Source organism: Corvus cornix, chromosome 15, assembly GCF_000738735.6.
Source record: "Corvus cornix cornix isolate S_Up_H32 chromosome 15, ASM73873v5, whole genome shotgun sequence".
In the NCBI taxonomy this organism is placed as follows: Eukaryota; Metazoa; Chordata; class Aves; order Passeriformes; family Corvidae; genus Corvus; species Corvus cornix.
The window spans coordinates 1,704,743-1,721,642 of NC_046345.1; the positions used below are offsets into that span (position 1 = coordinate 1,704,743).

The window sequence follows — 16,900 nt, forward strand, 5'->3', positions numbered from 1 at the left end:
CTGCTCTGGGCTTCCTGCTGCTTCTTCCCAAATCCCAGGCTGGACTGCCATCCATGGGAGGCTTTAAGGAGCCTGGGTGAGCAGGGCCTCCTGTTTCCTGAAGGTTCTGCGCCTTCCCCTCACCTGTGCCCTGCACTGCTCACCTTGCCCACTGCTGGTTAAAGCATGTGATGAGCCACAGGAGGTTTGCTAAAATCCATTTAAATTGTTTCCTCCTCAACTAAAGATAAAGCTGGGCAGTCCTGATTTGCCACCAGGAGTCAAAAGGTGTTTCACCAGCACAGCGATGGGGTGAAAAACCTGCAGCAATCAGATCAGTTACAATGCTGAGGAAGAGAGCAGCCCACAAGGAAGGTGCTGCCCAGCAATGCGTAAGAAGTTCATCCCAGAGCATGATCCCCATTGCAGGCAACTGGAGATGGCAAATGGCACAGAATACAAAGAAAAGAAACTGGAGATTTGAGCCAGTGTTCACCCAGCACACCAGTTCATCTCCCACAGCAAGCATGGAACAGAACCCCTGTATGAGGGACTTACAAGAGAGCTGTTACACAATCTGTATCCTCACACTTCCATGGGAGGCTCTGTCACCCGTGCAACGCTGCATTCAAGGCTGACAGCACAATCAGCAGCAGGACTCCTCACCCAAAGTCCTTAACAAAGTTTGCTGTCTTTGAAACTGTGTTTTGTAAATTCTGTTACACCGTGCTCTCTGCTGAGCATCTGTTCAAAGGGAAAGGCAGGGTGTCTGACAAACTCCAGTACCTCTGACCTTACAATCCTCCAAGTGCCTTATATTAGAGCCATGAATCCAGACAAAGCCACCCCTGCTGCTGCCTTGCACTGAGAAAATGTAACTGGACGAGAGCATTGCAGGTTACTCGAGTTCCCAGTGAAATTAGCAGGAGTTTTTTCACTCACCTCCTTAGGAACAAAAAACCTCTCTGAATAATTCCTGCCTCCCACCAGTCTGCTGCTCAAAAATCTTTTTGGCTAGGATTCATCAAAGCAAGCCATAAAATTTAAGTGAATTTAATTTATGCTTAGGGTCAAGTGTACAGCACCTTAAACCCCCAGAATCTTACTTTATCTTACTTACTTTACTTTCAATAAAATTCATTTTTCAGGTGAAAGTGAGACCTTTCCAAGTATCTCTGCCTTTAAAACTTGTGATGTACCATGTTCATTAGCATCTGTCACATTACACCCAGAGACAGAGTTTACTGTGAGTGACAGAGCACGGCAAGTCAGGACATGCAGGTGTGTGACAAACAAAATCAGTGTAATCATGAGGCTCAGAAAATTGCTTTTAATGTTATGTTTATATATGTAATTCTGTAAAATTACCTGGGCAGGATATAGAAGGATTTTGCTTTAAACAACTGCCTGGAAATCCTAAAATTGCAGGTATCAAGGTGGGACTTCACTCCCATTTTACTGCAAGGACATAATGCAGAAGGTAAAGATGCGTCAAGCAGCAAAGTGACATTTCAAGTACTGGTAAATAAAATGGCATTCCATTCTTTCCAGTCAATGCTGGGAAAAGGTTTTAAATACAAGTAAAGGGTTGAGGAGGGGACTGGGAACAGAACCTTGCAGCCCATCCCACAGACAGTCTAGGACCTACAGCAAACATGTTAAAAACTTCACATTTGTAACTAAAAATAAAACGCCACTTCATCTGGTGGCTGTGCAATAGTGATTTTATACGGTGCCATTAAAAGTAAAATTCAAACAGGAGGAACTGCTGAGTGCTGCTAAACCCCAGAATTTTTAAGTTCTTTGAGGCAAGAACATGCCAATCTTTTATATGTCTGCGAAATGCCACTAACATCTATGGCAGTCTATAAATCATAAAGGGAATGATACAAGTAAACAGGAATTATGGGATCTTATCTCTCTGGCAGATTTTGCCCTATGGATAAAGTAGCTTACAAAGCAATAATGGAATATTATCAGCAAAATAAAGTTTTAGTGGCTTTTTATTCTTAGCAGCATTTTCCTAGCACCATGTCAATAGAAGTGAAGCTTCATCTGGGACCAAAAAGTTCTGATTTGCATATGTTATCATGCAAAATGAGATTTTATTCTGCCCTTGCCTTCAGAAACACTGAGCCATGCATAAGATCAAATCACAAAATTAAAACAATTTATTGTACTGGAAGTCTCTTCTGTTAGCTTTGGCCAAGTTCCCAGTTCAAGCGATTAGTGAGAGCACAGAAATACTAATTAGCAGGGCAGGCTCCTCAGAACCCACCCAGTTTGTGTTCATGGGGTATTAACAGGTAGACTAATCATGCTCATATTAAAATTACTGTCTGCTCCATCATTAATCACCAAGACAGGAAATTCAATGAGCACTTTCAGAAGACAGATCATCTGGAAGTTTAAACCCTCCCTACCGTGGTGTGCTCCTTCTGCGAGGGCCCCGAGAGCTTCACCAACACACACACACCCCACATCACCCCCTGCACAGGCAGGAGCTCATCTTAAGGATTCCTAAAGCTCTAACTGTTCTTTCTTTGCTCTCATCTTTTGAGTCTCATGAAATTTTCAAGACTTTTCATCAGTCAAAACAAGCAGAATCTCACTTTTTACATTCAAATGCAAGAGTAATCCTTCTTCAAAATCACTTGACTCCAGAAGTCTGGGATTTAGAATGTAAATATTTGAAAAGACATGATAAAAAAAGTGACTTGTCAATATGCATCATCATCACTGCTTAATAAAACTCTGCTGCACATGAGAGTACCAGCACTGTCCTGGTATTTTATGGTGAATAGGTGGAACCAAAGCTGAAATAACAACCAAGTAAAACTTTGATTAGCAAGAAACCAAACTAGATTAGCTATGAAGGGTAAGGGTCTTCCATATCATCAGATAAAGAGTTGCTTCCTGGGTTTTGTCAAACATCAGCTGCTGGTACGAATTCGGAGTTTCTCTCTCGCTCTCCCAAAATCAAACAGCCCCTTAAGGAAGTCTTGTAACATGAGACCTCCAAAAAGAAAACTTTCCACTTGCAAAAAGGGCTCAGGAAATAACAGCAGAATTGGCAGCACTATAGAAAATGTCCAAAAAGCAATTAAAAGGCTCCTCCTGGACTGGGCCCTAGCCCTGCCACATCCCAACTGCAACACACACTTCATATTCCAGAAGGCAGCTCCCACATAATGGTTCAGCAACCTACACTGTTGCCAGGAATAGAAAAGCACATCAGACTTAAGCAATTAAGTTTTTCTGTGCTACATAAGCCGGAGAAGAACCATACAAAGAAAATAGCAGCACAGAAAATGAACAGGATGAATTACAGGCATCAGCAGTAACAGATAAAAGAATAGCTGCTTTCTTTCATTCAATAATATATTTGGAGGAATAAAGCTTGTGCTGACAATGAAAAATGTAACAAGTGGGACTACAAATAAACTTGCAGTTAGCATTCATTTTGTCAGAGAGCGCCCAAAATTCAGCTTAAGATTCACATTTTGTAGAAAATTTCTACCTAGGTCAAAGACTTGTCCTACAATTCAGGGCCAACATAGACCTTTAAATTGAATTTTATTTGGAGTGGGAGGACAGATTGGGTTAAGGAAGGTCAGACTTGCCAAAAAACATTTTAGTTTTGTATTTAAGCACGAGTTACAAGTGAGGGGGAAGAAACAGATTAAAATATAAACGGGGGCTTTTGTGTGTTACTATGCTTTGTTAAAAAAAATCCTTATCTACAGTACAAAAGGTACTAGAATCTAATCAACTGCTCACAGCAGGAACCCAGGAGTAGCACTTACAGTGTGCAGCACACTGACATATAATCATGGCTGAAACAGAATTACAGCTCACACAACCACAGCACTCCTGTTGATCTCTGCTGGAGCTTCGGGGTGGAGGAAGAGGTGGAGGGAAGAAGTCCAGCAGACATCCCCTCATCAAAAAAGGGAAACTAAAGGATTAACTGGTGCCAGCCCCAAAGCTTCACCAATTCACTGAATCAAAAGAGGCAAAAGCACAAATTGTCCCACTGCAGGTGATCAACTTCTTGTTCCATTCAACCAGTTCCATTCAATTCCTGCTCCCACCCATCCAGTTCTCCAGCTCTTTATACTATTTGTTGTTATATATATATATATAAAAAATATATATTTAAAAAAATACATCAGAGAGCTTGTTCTGTCAAACACAAAGAAAGGAGCCCTACAGTGGTTTTCAACACTCATGCAAAGAATAAAGGTACAAATGCCTGGATAGCTCCAAATCAACAGACATCTGCTGGTATTTTCAGCTTCTAAGAAAACATTTGGCACTTTTTTCCCCTCCACCACAGTCTTTTCAGAACATGTCTACGTTCATCTGGCTTGGGGTTACAATATATGTAAAACAGGAGTAATTGGAAAAGCTGAGCTAATTGTGGAGCAGCAAACAGCTCCTCAAAGGGAGTTCAGATCTTCAGACACAGCCATTGGAAAAGCTTTTTTGGGATGGCGAATATACAGAGATGAGGGCTTGAACTTCTCCTTCCCCATCTCCTTATAATGCATGAGAAAGATAAGTGTTCCAGGGTGTGCAGTGAGGGACAGAGCACTGGATTCTGCCTAAATCAGATGCTGGGCTGGGACAGGTCCTATTTCATGCAAGCGTCAACTTTTCAACGTTACTGAACTCCAAAGAGCTCTCAGTCTGATATCCACATTGCTGGCCACACTGCAGAGGAGCAGGGCCTCCCATTTAAAGAAAAACCTAAATAAAGGCATGCAAAACAGAGAGAACAACTGCTCTCTGGCTCTGAGAGCATCAGCTGAGGCTCCATAATGAGCTCCCCAAAAGTCTGTCCCTGAAACAAGCACAAGTCCACTGGGACCTGGGGAAAGGGTCCTGCACATGACTCCACACCCAACACAGGTACAGAGATGGCTTTTTGGAGCCCGGTGGTATTGACTAATAAACATCTCATAACAATAACAGGATGACAACTGATAATCAAATGAAAATATTCGGTATGAAAGAAGTCATTTTCTCCTACAAGGTGTTGTTAAGCTGCAGTCACAAGGTGCTGTTGACTGAATAAATAGCAGTTTTCATTATTAAGGCATTCATAGTCAGCATGTTCCATACTCATCATTATCATTTTTATTTTAAAAAAAAATTATCTACTTTTTCTTTATGGCAAGGCTTGGGAATGACAGATGATCCATCAGCTTATCTGCTGATTTTTAATGACAGCATTTTGCATTCATTATTCCCTACTTAAATCACTCTTTTTAAAAGAGGAATAACTTATTTCTTCCTCTTGTCACTAGAGAAATTAACTGGTACACCATTAAGAAGTGCTTGTCTAACAAAAAGATACACCAGTCACAGACTTCGAAAACCAGCATGGACATAAATTGTCCGAGAGGGAGAGTGAAAACAGGAACCCATATATCCAAATATCTCCACTATTGCCTCACTGCTGAGGTCAATACTTCCAGCTTTAAATCTCTGCACTGAAAACTCCCAAGACAAAAGAATTCTTTTTGCTTGTGCAGTGCTGATCCCTCCCTTGGCTGAGGAGCTGAGGGGTGTGAAGCCTGCAGGTGACACAGGGTCCCACTGCCCCAGCTGCCAGGAGCAGGGATATTGCCCTGGGGAGCCAAGGCTCCAGCTCACCCAGCAGCTGCAGGAGTGCTGTGAAATCACTTCTCAGAAGGGGTGAGCACTGTCAGTCCTGCTACTGCCCACAAGCCAACACCACCCAAGCAGACCCCAAAAAACACAGCACCCAGACCACACATACAGAAGAGCAGCCCCCAACAACAAAGCTCTTCTTGGAACTTGTACGCGCCAAGCTTTTGAGCCCAGTGAGCCCAAGAACTCCAGAAGAATCAAACCAGTTCATTAATTATACCAACCAAAAAAAGAAAAAGGCATTTTTGCAAGATCAAGTTATTTGCAGTTGGTTTTAAGGAAAGCTTTTTTGCTAAAGCTTTAGTGATTTGCCTTAATGACTGCAGTATTTCACAGCAAACCCCTTAACAAGTATCCTGGGAAAATCCACATGGACCAACAGAAAGAATAAACACAGCTTCCAAGTGTGAGTTCCCAAAGACAGGATGCCCAAGTTTATAATAAAATGGTACTTTCAGCCAAGGGGAGATTCCCCTGTTACAGGCCTGGTGAACAGTCCTGGTGCAAAGTGCTTAGCTCCCGCTTAATGCTCTTCTCAAATAAACACTGGGGTTTACAGGAAACAAACAGAAATCACATGCTGACACTGACAAAAGCATCAGCCAATTTCTATTTTTTCATTTTAAGAGACTTTATAACTTTTTAAGTTAACCATAAAAACATAAAACATAAAAAGTTTGTAACTTTTTAAGTTGTAAACACAGGTGAGGCATATTAATGGGAAAATGAGTGCAAAATTCTAAGTACAGCAAAAAATAATTTATGCAAAGTTAATGCTGGGCTGTTTTATAATGTATTTGGCACAGATGATTCAAATAAATCAATGTAGCAAACTTAATATTTGCCTGTCTAGCAACAGCACTTCCTAACAATAAAATGAGTTTAAATTTTGGCTAAATGCCTAATAAAGGAGTTGTTAGCTTTTGTACTTTAATGCACTGGCTATTAAGTAAGCAAGTCAACACATCATGGATGGAATCCAAATGTGGGCAGTAGGCTTTGCTAAAAGCCAAATTCATAAATGGGTAAAAGAGGGAATTAAACACACCTCAAACACCAGCTCCCCGATTTCACATTCATTCAATAATCTTTTCCAGTCTATTATATCAAAGAACAATCCAATTATGGTACTTAAATCCCTGTGTACAGTTGCCAAAAATAAATTCCTTAGCAACACTTGAAATACACCCAGAAATGTTCCTGCGCTACAGAAAATGCCAGTTTCTGATTTCCACAGTATTTCAGGTGTGACACACTAATGCCTGTCATTATACAGAACATGGCTCACCATCAAGACTTATATTTTCTGCAGATCGGTGTCTCTAATTGCAGGTTCTGAGTACCTCCTTTATCATCACACCTGCCACACACAGAAACAAGGCAGGTACTTCAAACCAAGTGGGTACTTAAGTGGCACCCTACATAAAGCTGCTCTCCTGAGTCTGGAATAGGTTTGCAAGCTGGGAGTATGTAAAGAAGTACAATATTTACAGAACAGTCAGGTCATGCTTTTGTGGCATAATGGTTTGCATCACATCCCCACCTTCCTTCTGTGGTCTCCATAAGGGTCAGTGAAGCTTTCCCATCAGTGAGGTGATGGGAGGTATCTAAAGGTGCTGCACAGATACCTAAACATGTGCAGACCCCACATTTTTAACATGAACTGTACTAAGAATTGTGTTTCCGCGGGATTCAGCCCAGCAAACACCAAGGAAAAGGCTACTTCAAGCCATCAAGGGAAAAAGGTGATTAAATTATGGAAACACCCCCCCCAAAATCCAACACACAATCATTCTGTTCCTGGAGTCAGGACATCTGTTATGAGAGTGATGAATTCAGCAGCCATGGTTACCTGGGCTTTATCACCCAGACTTCAGTTATCAGTTAAGCACGGCTGCAATGTGCCCACAGAACTCTGCAAAGCTTTAGAAATTCCCCACAATGGCTCAGATTTTCGTCATGGACCTCCTGAGGCAGCCCACGTGTCATCCTCCCCACGGCCATTAAAACATGCTGCACAGGACAGAGAGACAGGAAGCCAGCAGAGACTTGGAGAAGCCCATTGATTGTGAATATGTCATCATTCCCTTTGGCATCCAACGTGGAAAAAGCATGCAAGCTCCGATGGATGAATAATGATTGCAGCAGTCACTCACTCATCTGCATGCACTGGAAATTGGCTCCCAGCCTCCCCTGCCACGTTCTTGCAATCCTAATTATACAGACCACCCTACCCTGAAATTAAACTTTCCCAACTGTTACATCAATATTAAGCTTCATATCGAGGAATGATATACCAAAACCAGAGGTAATTAGGTCAAATTAAAAAACAAGACTGATTTCAGAATGATTTGGTTCGCTTTTCTGTTGCTCAGAATAGGCTTTGGATCAGGTTCTATGGACCACATTTGTGAAGAGTTTATTTAAGCCACTCCTCTGCATGTTCACCTCTGCACCAAGGAAGAGACCAAAGGGCCTGGAGTTCCACTGTTTGGGTTTTGTTGTTTTTTTTCCTAATATTTTTCTAATTCACTGTAGTCCCATTTAAAAAATGCTGCCAGAAGAAATTTTCTGCATATTTCTCCGTATTTACACAAAGCTTTCTACTGGTTTGGCAAGTCCAGAGATCTTTATCAAGCATCAATTTTCTAAGTAATTTTCATGCCTCTGTTTGTATTGAGTTCTTCCAACAAGATATTCCTCATTTTCCAAAATTTCCAGACAACAGAACATTGATTTTGCTGGGGCTTCCTGCACTGCACGCCAGGCTGCTCCAGCTGCCAAAGGTGCATTTGTTCAAAAAGATTCCCTTGGGTTATAACACAAGATGGAGTAAGATGGAACAAGAAGAGTGGCTAAGTCATGATCTTGGAGCCAGGAGCAATTATCTGCTCTAGCAGCCACTGTTCCCTCTGACCAAGCTCTGCTGGAGGTTCTGCCAGAGCAGCACTGAGCCCAACTGAGAGAGAGGCACAAACAGCCATCCCAAAGAGCTGGCTGGCCAGGAGGGAATTCACGTGGCTTCCAGGCTATTAGGCTCCCTACAGGAGATGGACAAACAACTTCATTGTTCTCGGCCTTGAATGGAAAAAAAAAAAAAAAAAGGAAATAATAAAAGAGGAAGAAAGACCCTCCAGAAGTGATGTTTGATCCTCGCACCACAGTTTTCTACAATAAGTTGTCCCTCCTACTGCTGTTAATTTGTCTATTATTTTTATGTGCTCTCTAAGCTGCTGTGAGGTGTCAGTGCTTTCATCTAAAAGGAACATTTCCAAGCTGGCCTGGGTTCTTTCATACAAAAAGGCAGAGATGTGAAGAATAAAGGTTAAAGTTCCTCTAACTCAGGTTTTCTTTGTGACTCAGTAGAGTCGCTTATGTTTGAAAATGTGTGTAGATGCTTCTCACTGGAACGCTCCTTACACAAAGCAGAACAGACTCCGCCACTCACAATAGAGGTCACAGCCTGAAAACTGGTGCATTAAAGATAAAATCCTCTTCATCAATGGCTCAGGAGACAGAGCTGTCTTGGGGGTGGCCAAAGGCCAGGGAATGAGCTCCTGCAGGATCTAAAGGCCATGGGCACCCTACACCCAAAGCAAATTTCTTTGCCAATGAGACCTCTGACCTAAGGAAAGCAGCACGTGCCTGAGAAGAGGAGGGAAACACCCAAGTACACAGCACCACAGCATTTGTGGCTTCTTCCTACACCTTAAAAGCACCCCTAACTTATAATTTAAATCTTTCCTTTTCAAACTAGCTGAAGTCTGGCTTCATGGAAATATGGCTTTTATGGTGGGAAGAGGTCCTGAGGAAGTCCAATGACTTCACCTACATCAGCCCAGTCTGGCAGGGAGTGACAGCAGAGGCTTTCCCTGCCCATCTCCCTGGCTTTTTTCCCTCAGCTCTTCTCGATTCTCTCCTGTCTGCTTTACACACCTCCTTGTGTTTCTTTTCTCCCTCTGCTCCTCTTACTCATTCACTCTATAGTACTATGTGAACTCCATGGCATCCAGCCCACTGCCTTTGCATGGCCTAAAATAAGACCGAGCAAGGCTGTCTGTCTGCACCAGTTACTGCTCCTTTGTGCACAGCAACACATGCAATTGATCTTCCGTCAGACAACTGCTGCTGCTGGTGGCACTTTACACACTCCGTGTCCTGGGGCCAAGAGAGCTCCTCTGGCAATAAACACATCAGGAAGTGTCTGAGTGCGTGGCCTGATGCCCTCCCCAGCGTGGCTAACAGCACTCTGCTGTGTGCTACAGCGGCTGCAGCCGCCCCCCTTTCTGGGCTTATTTATCTTACAGGAGCACCAAACTGCTCAGTGCAGCATCAGCCAGGCCTGTGCTGAGCTGACTCTGGGCACAGCCACAGCCCAGCCTCCAGAGGCCAAGTGACTGCAGTGGATCAGCTCAGCACAGCCCTGCACTGCAGCAGGCTCTGCTGCGGAGACAGCGGGAACCTCTGCCCCATACTCTGCTCTGGATGGCTTGGAGGCAACACAGGACCCAAGTGTGGGCAGAGTGCTGGGGGATTCCGTGCAAAACACCTCCAAAGAGCCCTGAGAGAGAACTTCAGTCTGGCAGAGAGGGAGCTGAGTACCCCAGGAAGCCTCAGGTTCCAGGTGGAGCATTTGCTCCTTGCCCTCTGCAAAGTGGGGACTGGAATTGTCAGTGGGGAATGGGGCTCCCCACAGTGCAGGGACAACAGGCTCAAAGCTGTCCCTTGTGCCAGCTTTGCCACAAACTCTGGCAAAGTGAGCACAGAGAGGAATGAAACCCAGCTCTTGTTTTCGAGACATACCCAAAGCTTTGAAAACAAACCCAAATGATACATCTTTGCTCAGCTCATCATCCATTCCAATAAGACATATTTACTTTAAATAAATATATGCAGAAATCTTAACTGGCAGCAAATTTTATATCTTTTGGCTGATATTCCTGGTTCAAAGGGTAGTCACAAGCACAGGAAAATAAGTGAATTATTTTAAAACAGGAAGATGTATTTGCATGCTTATGAATACATAAAATAACGGCTTTTCCTGTTTTAAAGATATATATACACATTAAATTACAGTTTTATAAAATAATTTAATTTGAATTCTGTAAACACCTCTTGAAATAGTAAAGCAATTGAATGATCATAATAGAATCTTAATTTTTCATTCATGTTTAAAGGCAGAGGATGTCAAATGTTAGAGTTGAGGTGGTCTGCATCAATTTATAAAATATATAAATTTCCAGGTAACAGAATAAGTACTTCTGAGGACACTTGAAAAAAGCTCTCTGAAGATTTCACTCTTTCTACTTCTGCATGCTGAGTGCCCCTCATGCAAGTTTAATTTATGCAGTGATGGATATCCTGAGAGACAGAAGACGTATTATAGACATGAAGATAAAATAATCCCTAGGTGAGAAGAACCAGTTTGGTCTCAATAACACTCTACTCAGCACTGCAGGTTAAATTGATTTTATTAACTTTGCTAGTTAGCATAAATATAACCTTCCTGATTAAAATACTAGTTTGTCAAGGATCAGACTCTCCTTACCTGGTAATAATCCAATGCAATTTAATGACAGTGTTCCTGAGGAAGGAAAGTGATCTCTCAGTATATTCCCTTTCAGAGCTGAGTTGCAGCTCTCTGGCCTCAGCTTTTGTGCTGGTGCCATCTCCTCTGTCCTGAACCAAAGGCTGGGGCACAAGAGGAGTTTGTTCTTCAGCTTTCCAGCAAGGAGAACACCGAGCACCATGAAATATGTCATATTCTGGAGCCTTTAAATGAGACCACGGACACTCAGCTCCTGCTCAGCACTGATTTGAAATAACCTAATCCTATAAAATGCTAAATCACTCTGGCAAAGCTCCTGAAATCCTATTCCTCAGGATGTCAGCCCTGAGTTATGGGGTACCACAGCTTGCCAAGACAGACCAGGCTCTCAGGGCATTTTTTCAAGCCCTCTTGCCCTGGTCCCACTGCAGGCTAATTTGTGGCATGTTCCTGAAATGCTTCCAGAGAACTCTCAGGAGCAAAGGACACGAGAATTGCAAGGCTCCATCCATCTTTTGGCAAATACAGTGCAAAAAGCCTGCAAGGTCTTTACAAAAGTGGGATCTGTTTTCTGGAAACCACCAGGGACTTGTGTCTGGTAGAGTCCCAAATTTTGGCTATGTATTTCAAAAGCATTTCTTGCACTAATTCAGCATCCAGCCCAACAGCACTCGGTGAGATCCCAGCCCTTCAGCAGCTCAGCTCTTCTGCACAGAGGGCTGAAAACACCTGGTTTTCAGCAAAGCCCACCAGCCCTGACTTTCTTGCAGGATGTGTCTGTACTCAAAGTAGAAATCCATAAAGATCCTTTCCTATGGAAGTGCTGTGTCCCAGCTGCAGGCACAAAGCAAAACTATTTGTGCTTGAAGAATAAACTGTGTCTTTTTGAGCCAAAACACTGCTGCTTCAACTACCCCCACCAAAATGAGATTCTCAGAGTTCTACCCAAGGAGAGAGCACGAGGGAGAAGAGATGCAGATGGCAACAATCAATCTCCTCACTCAACAAGCTACCAGAAAAGTCCTTTGAGATAGCAAAAGTAAGGGCAAAGCAAGGCTCCACACAGATGAGAAAAGATGTGGGCACATATACTGGTGCGTGTGTATTTAAAATAAATCTTGTCTTTTTATGCTCTTTGTTCAACTACATTATCAAAAAAGAGGGTTTTAAATGCAAACTTATGGGACTACTAAAGAGGTGAATTGATGAATGTATTCCTAACAAAACACACTCTGGAAGGCTTTAATCTATGAATTGTTACAACCTGGGACAAAATGGATTTTTAATAGAATATAATGTAAACTGCCTGAAACATTGTGATAAGGAATTTTTTTTAAGTAATGCACAGAAAGGCAATGATGCACTCTGCATGAAAGGAGGAAAGGTCTTAATTTAAAGCATTTTAATGGACACTCAATTTGCGTAGGGAAATGTGAGAAATGGAGATGAAAAACTCACGATAGCAGTAACACTGCAGAGGGGAGAAGGAGAAAGATTAGAAAAGTAAGCAAATTTGAAAATGCTCCAGCTGATAACTCGGGCTGAAAGGAACGCAGACGGGATTAGGAACATGTCACAGCGCAGAGCCACGGCTCTCTCTGCAGGCAGGGTCTGTCAGGGGCTCTTATCAGAGCTGAGCAGCGGCAGCCAGAGCAGAGCTGACTCGGGCTGAAGGGCACCGGGAGGGCGCGGATCTCCCTCCGGGGGGCTCTGACTCGCGGGGGGTTCTCAGGTTCCCCGAAGCTCCCGGAGCTGTGCCAGCCCACGGGGCTGACAGGGCTTTCCCCCCCGCACAAAGCCCGAGGGCAGCTCAAACCCATCATGAACTCAGCCAATTCTTACCCAGAAATAAGCTAAGCTCGGCTCAGAGGCTTAGTCCTGGCTTACCCACTGCTCCTCTACCAGCTGGGCGAGTCAGCAGAAGTGAAATTAATTCCAAGAGAGAAAAAAGCATCTCCCCCGAGGTGGATAGGATTCTGTTTACTAATAGCTTCTGCTCTGCCATGAAAGAGATTGCTCCTGCACTCTCACTCAGACATAAACTGCCTTTAATGAAGCTCCTTGGATTGCTAAAATGAGAAGCACATGAATGGGGTCTAGCGACAATTTTGTCACATTGACCTTAAGAGAAGCAAGTTCAGGTCTCTGATCATTTAAATGAAACAGCAGAACTTCCACATAAACACTTGACATTCTTCAAAAGAAACAGGAGGGCCACCATTGTGACCAAAAAGGCAAATTAAAGTAAAGATCAAAGTTAAATATTTACACTAAGCACTACAATATTTGCAAATCTGGAAGTGATCTTTCAGCAGTTTCTATTTGCATACTTTAATTAATCCAAAAATATTAAACTAATCTCACAAAGGAAAGGGTCAAAGTATTAATTAACTTGAGATTCATTGCTTTTGTGCAATTTAACAGTTCAACACAAAGAAAAACTCAGTTTTAATAAAAACTAAGTTACTGTGACAGGTATAATTTCATGGATTAGTGAAACCACATACAAGGCAGTAAGTTTCAGTGTTCAGGCTATTTTGTTTTTTTGGTCCAAATTTAAAAATAGTTCCTTCATTTTGATTTCAGTAACACCAGATGCTCTTTAGTCTTCCTTTAACCTCAGTATTTCACTTTCAAACTGATGGCTTTCCACCTCGCTCCAAAGAGAACAGAGGTCACAGTTGTTGGAGGAAAGAGCCCAGTGAGGGTCACAGGGAGCAGACCCTGCCCAGCCACCCACATCAGCCACCGGGGCTGAGCCAGGCTCAGCCCTCCCTGCTGGACCCGTGTGTCACCTCAGAGCTCCAGGACAGGCACAAAGGTCCCCTCCGAGCCAGGCCCCTGCACTCCCACCCCCCAAAGGGACCCACTGGCTTCAGCAGCAGCTGTGGGGGGAGCTGGGACACCTTGTCAGAAGACAGTGGACTTGGAGACAAAGTGCCAAAGGCAGCAGCCAGAGCTCTGCTTTATCACAGCAGCAGCCCACGAAACCCCAGCAAAGTAAGGATGGAAGGTGGCTGGAGCTTCCTGCATCACCTCAGAACTGCATCTTACAAACGTGCTTCAGAAACAAGAGGAGTCTTCCCCCACCTCGCCTTTTTCTTCTCTCATTGCCTTTTTTCTTTCCTTTCCTCTCCTATCCCTCTTTTTTTCTTCAGTTGGGGAGCAAATGCATGGAACAGCTAATGAAGGGAAGGGCTTGCCTGGAATTCATGCCACGAGGCTCTGGAGCATCTCTGCAGAGACTCTGAGTGGGGAATCACCTCCCCTCACTTCACAGGCTTACAAGGCAAATGTCTGCATCCCACTCAGTCGCCTCCACTCTGCCTTGGTGCTGGAGAGACCCAGGCACTTTTCCCTTGCTGTTCACCAGGCCTGTTTTACACAGCCAGGAAAACTCTCCTCAGCAGTGCCTGTTGCTAAAAAGTAATTAAATATCTTTCCACATTAAATATCTTTCCCCTCAACACCTCTATGGCAGGTTCCCACGGCTGGATGGGATTTGTTTGCTCCTCAAATACAGCTTCAGAAACTAAACAGAGTAGAAATTCTCTTTGTACTCCAAACCTCTGACAGTAACCTTCCTAGGTCTAAGCAATTACTAGCAACTGTCTTCCCCCCTTAACACAAGTTTTCAGAAAAAAAGATGGATGCAAAAGACTCTGCAAATAAAAATTTTGACATAAAGTTTTGTGATTTCCTAATTATTATACAATTCCTAGCTGAGTTTATGCACGTGTACTTTAACTGTAGAGTAACTGCAGGATAATGGGGAGAAATTGCTTGGTTTGTACAATCCGTAATTCTGACTAACAATGTACATTTCTCATTACCTTTGATCCAGCTGGTGGGACCCTTCCCATAACAAACGGACGGAGCATTCCGAGAGTTCAGAGACGCTCAGAGAAGTTTTGCAGCAATAATGAATAACAGTGAATTGCTGTTACTTTCACAGCTTTCAAATAAAGAAGGCAGCATTGTCCTATATTGCTTTCAATTGTTCTCCATATTTCTCTATTTTAGTTCATTTTTTCCTGCTGGCTCTTTGGCAACAGGAATTCTGCTGCCCTGAAGTGTCATGAAAAGCAGATGTGAGCTAGGACTGGGGGCTGCCTCCAGTTTAATTAAATAATCCACTTCCAAAAGCTCGGAAGTGAAACAAAAGAGAGAAAAGCTTTCATCAGATCACCTATAGCTTTTCCAAGGAGGCTGAGGAGGAATATTATGGCTCACTGCAGAAGTGTTTGTGTGTGTCTGGCAGCATTTGGCACGGGGTCATGCAGGAAGGGCTCACCTGTCCTCGGCGCCCGGGTCGTTGTGCACACAGGTGAGGGTGGCCGTGGTCCTGGCGCTGTCCGTCTCCTCCTGCACCCCCCACTGGTCTGCATCACTGACCCTGATGTCCGTGATCTTCACACCTGGGGCTGTCCTGATCCTGTTGGGGAACAACAGGGACTGCCTTAGCTACAGGATAAACCCAGAGAGGTGAACAGAGAGGGCAAAAGGAAATACTCCTTTTCCCATCAATAACAGACAGGTTGCAACCACGAGTCACTCTGCTTTAAAAACATAAACCAGGTCCAATCATTTTAAAGAGCTGAAGTATGAGTTTCATTATGTGTAAAGCCACTCAACTTTAGCTCGAGCAGTGTGTAGAGAATAAGAATGGTTTCTGCTTCTGTGGCACCAGTCTGATACAAATGAAACAGATGTGACGAAGCATAAATTGATTTAATTTGCTGTGTCTGTCCTGCAGTTTAAGATGGGGAATAAGAGCAATGTGATATAAAATACATTCTCCTGCCTGCAAACCTTTGGGAGTGCAGTATCTTCTAATATTAGGAGCATCTGCATGGAAAAAATGAGTTTCATTGCTCAAAGACCATAATGCAGGAAGGAGAGAAAAGGAGCGAATTATCCTAGACTGAGGAAGGAAAATAATTATGCCATTGCACCAGGATCTATCAAACTGGGCACATCAGACTGATGCTGCTGAAAATAATATGATGCTGACATGGAAAACTTTGATTTCTTGAGCATGGCTAGAGTCTGAGAGCAGTGTGGTAGCTGGTAAATGTCATCATTTTTTGGCTTAAAAAAATTGCCAAAAATAAAAAGTCCATGCTCCAGCGAGGCTCAGCGTTAAGAACAGATTGCCAAGGAATAGGAAACAAACTGTTTTTAATAGCAGAAACTTCATTTGTGCAGCTTGACTCCTGAAACGAGCCTGGGATTACAACAGGAGTGCTGCAAATATGCCTGGAGAACAATTAGGCAGGAAGAAACTGCTGCAGCGCCACGCTCGCCACTACTGTGACTTAATTAATTAAAAGCAAAGCCAAGAGGGATCTTTTAGTTATATGGTGGAGTGAAACAGCACTGCTGAGACCTGGAGCGTTACTTAACAGTGAATTGTGATGGGTTTGCCCCATGCCTCATGGCCAGTTGGAGCTCGTGTTACACCATTAAAAATTTCCTTCAAGTTCTAGCTGGGTTCATGTGCTTGGATCAAAGTGAGTTCACAACTCGATGGGTGGTCTTTTCCTCTGAGAAGGAATTAATTCATCCTGCTTTTATGATATCCTTATTTTTGCCTGAAAGGCTTTACTGGCTTGATGGGTTAAATCCATGCCTGGCATAACCAATCTGATGAAAAATATTCTCTGTAACAGAATTTTACTTGCTATTTTTCTA

At 43.2% G+C, this 16,900-nt stretch overlaps 1 protein-coding gene across 1 annotated transcript in view; it reads right to left on the minus strand.

The window, feature by feature from the left end:
* Positions 1–16,900, minus strand: part of TMEM132B (transmembrane protein 132B) — a 222,238-nt gene that overhangs the window by 106,581 nt on the left and 98,757 nt on the right. Inside the window, exon 3 of the mRNA XM_039561156.1 lies at positions 15,501–15,641. Coding sequence (XP_039417090.1) covers positions 15,501–15,641 — 141 coding nt within the window. The remainder of the gene's footprint in view (positions 1–15,500; positions 15,642–16,900) is intronic.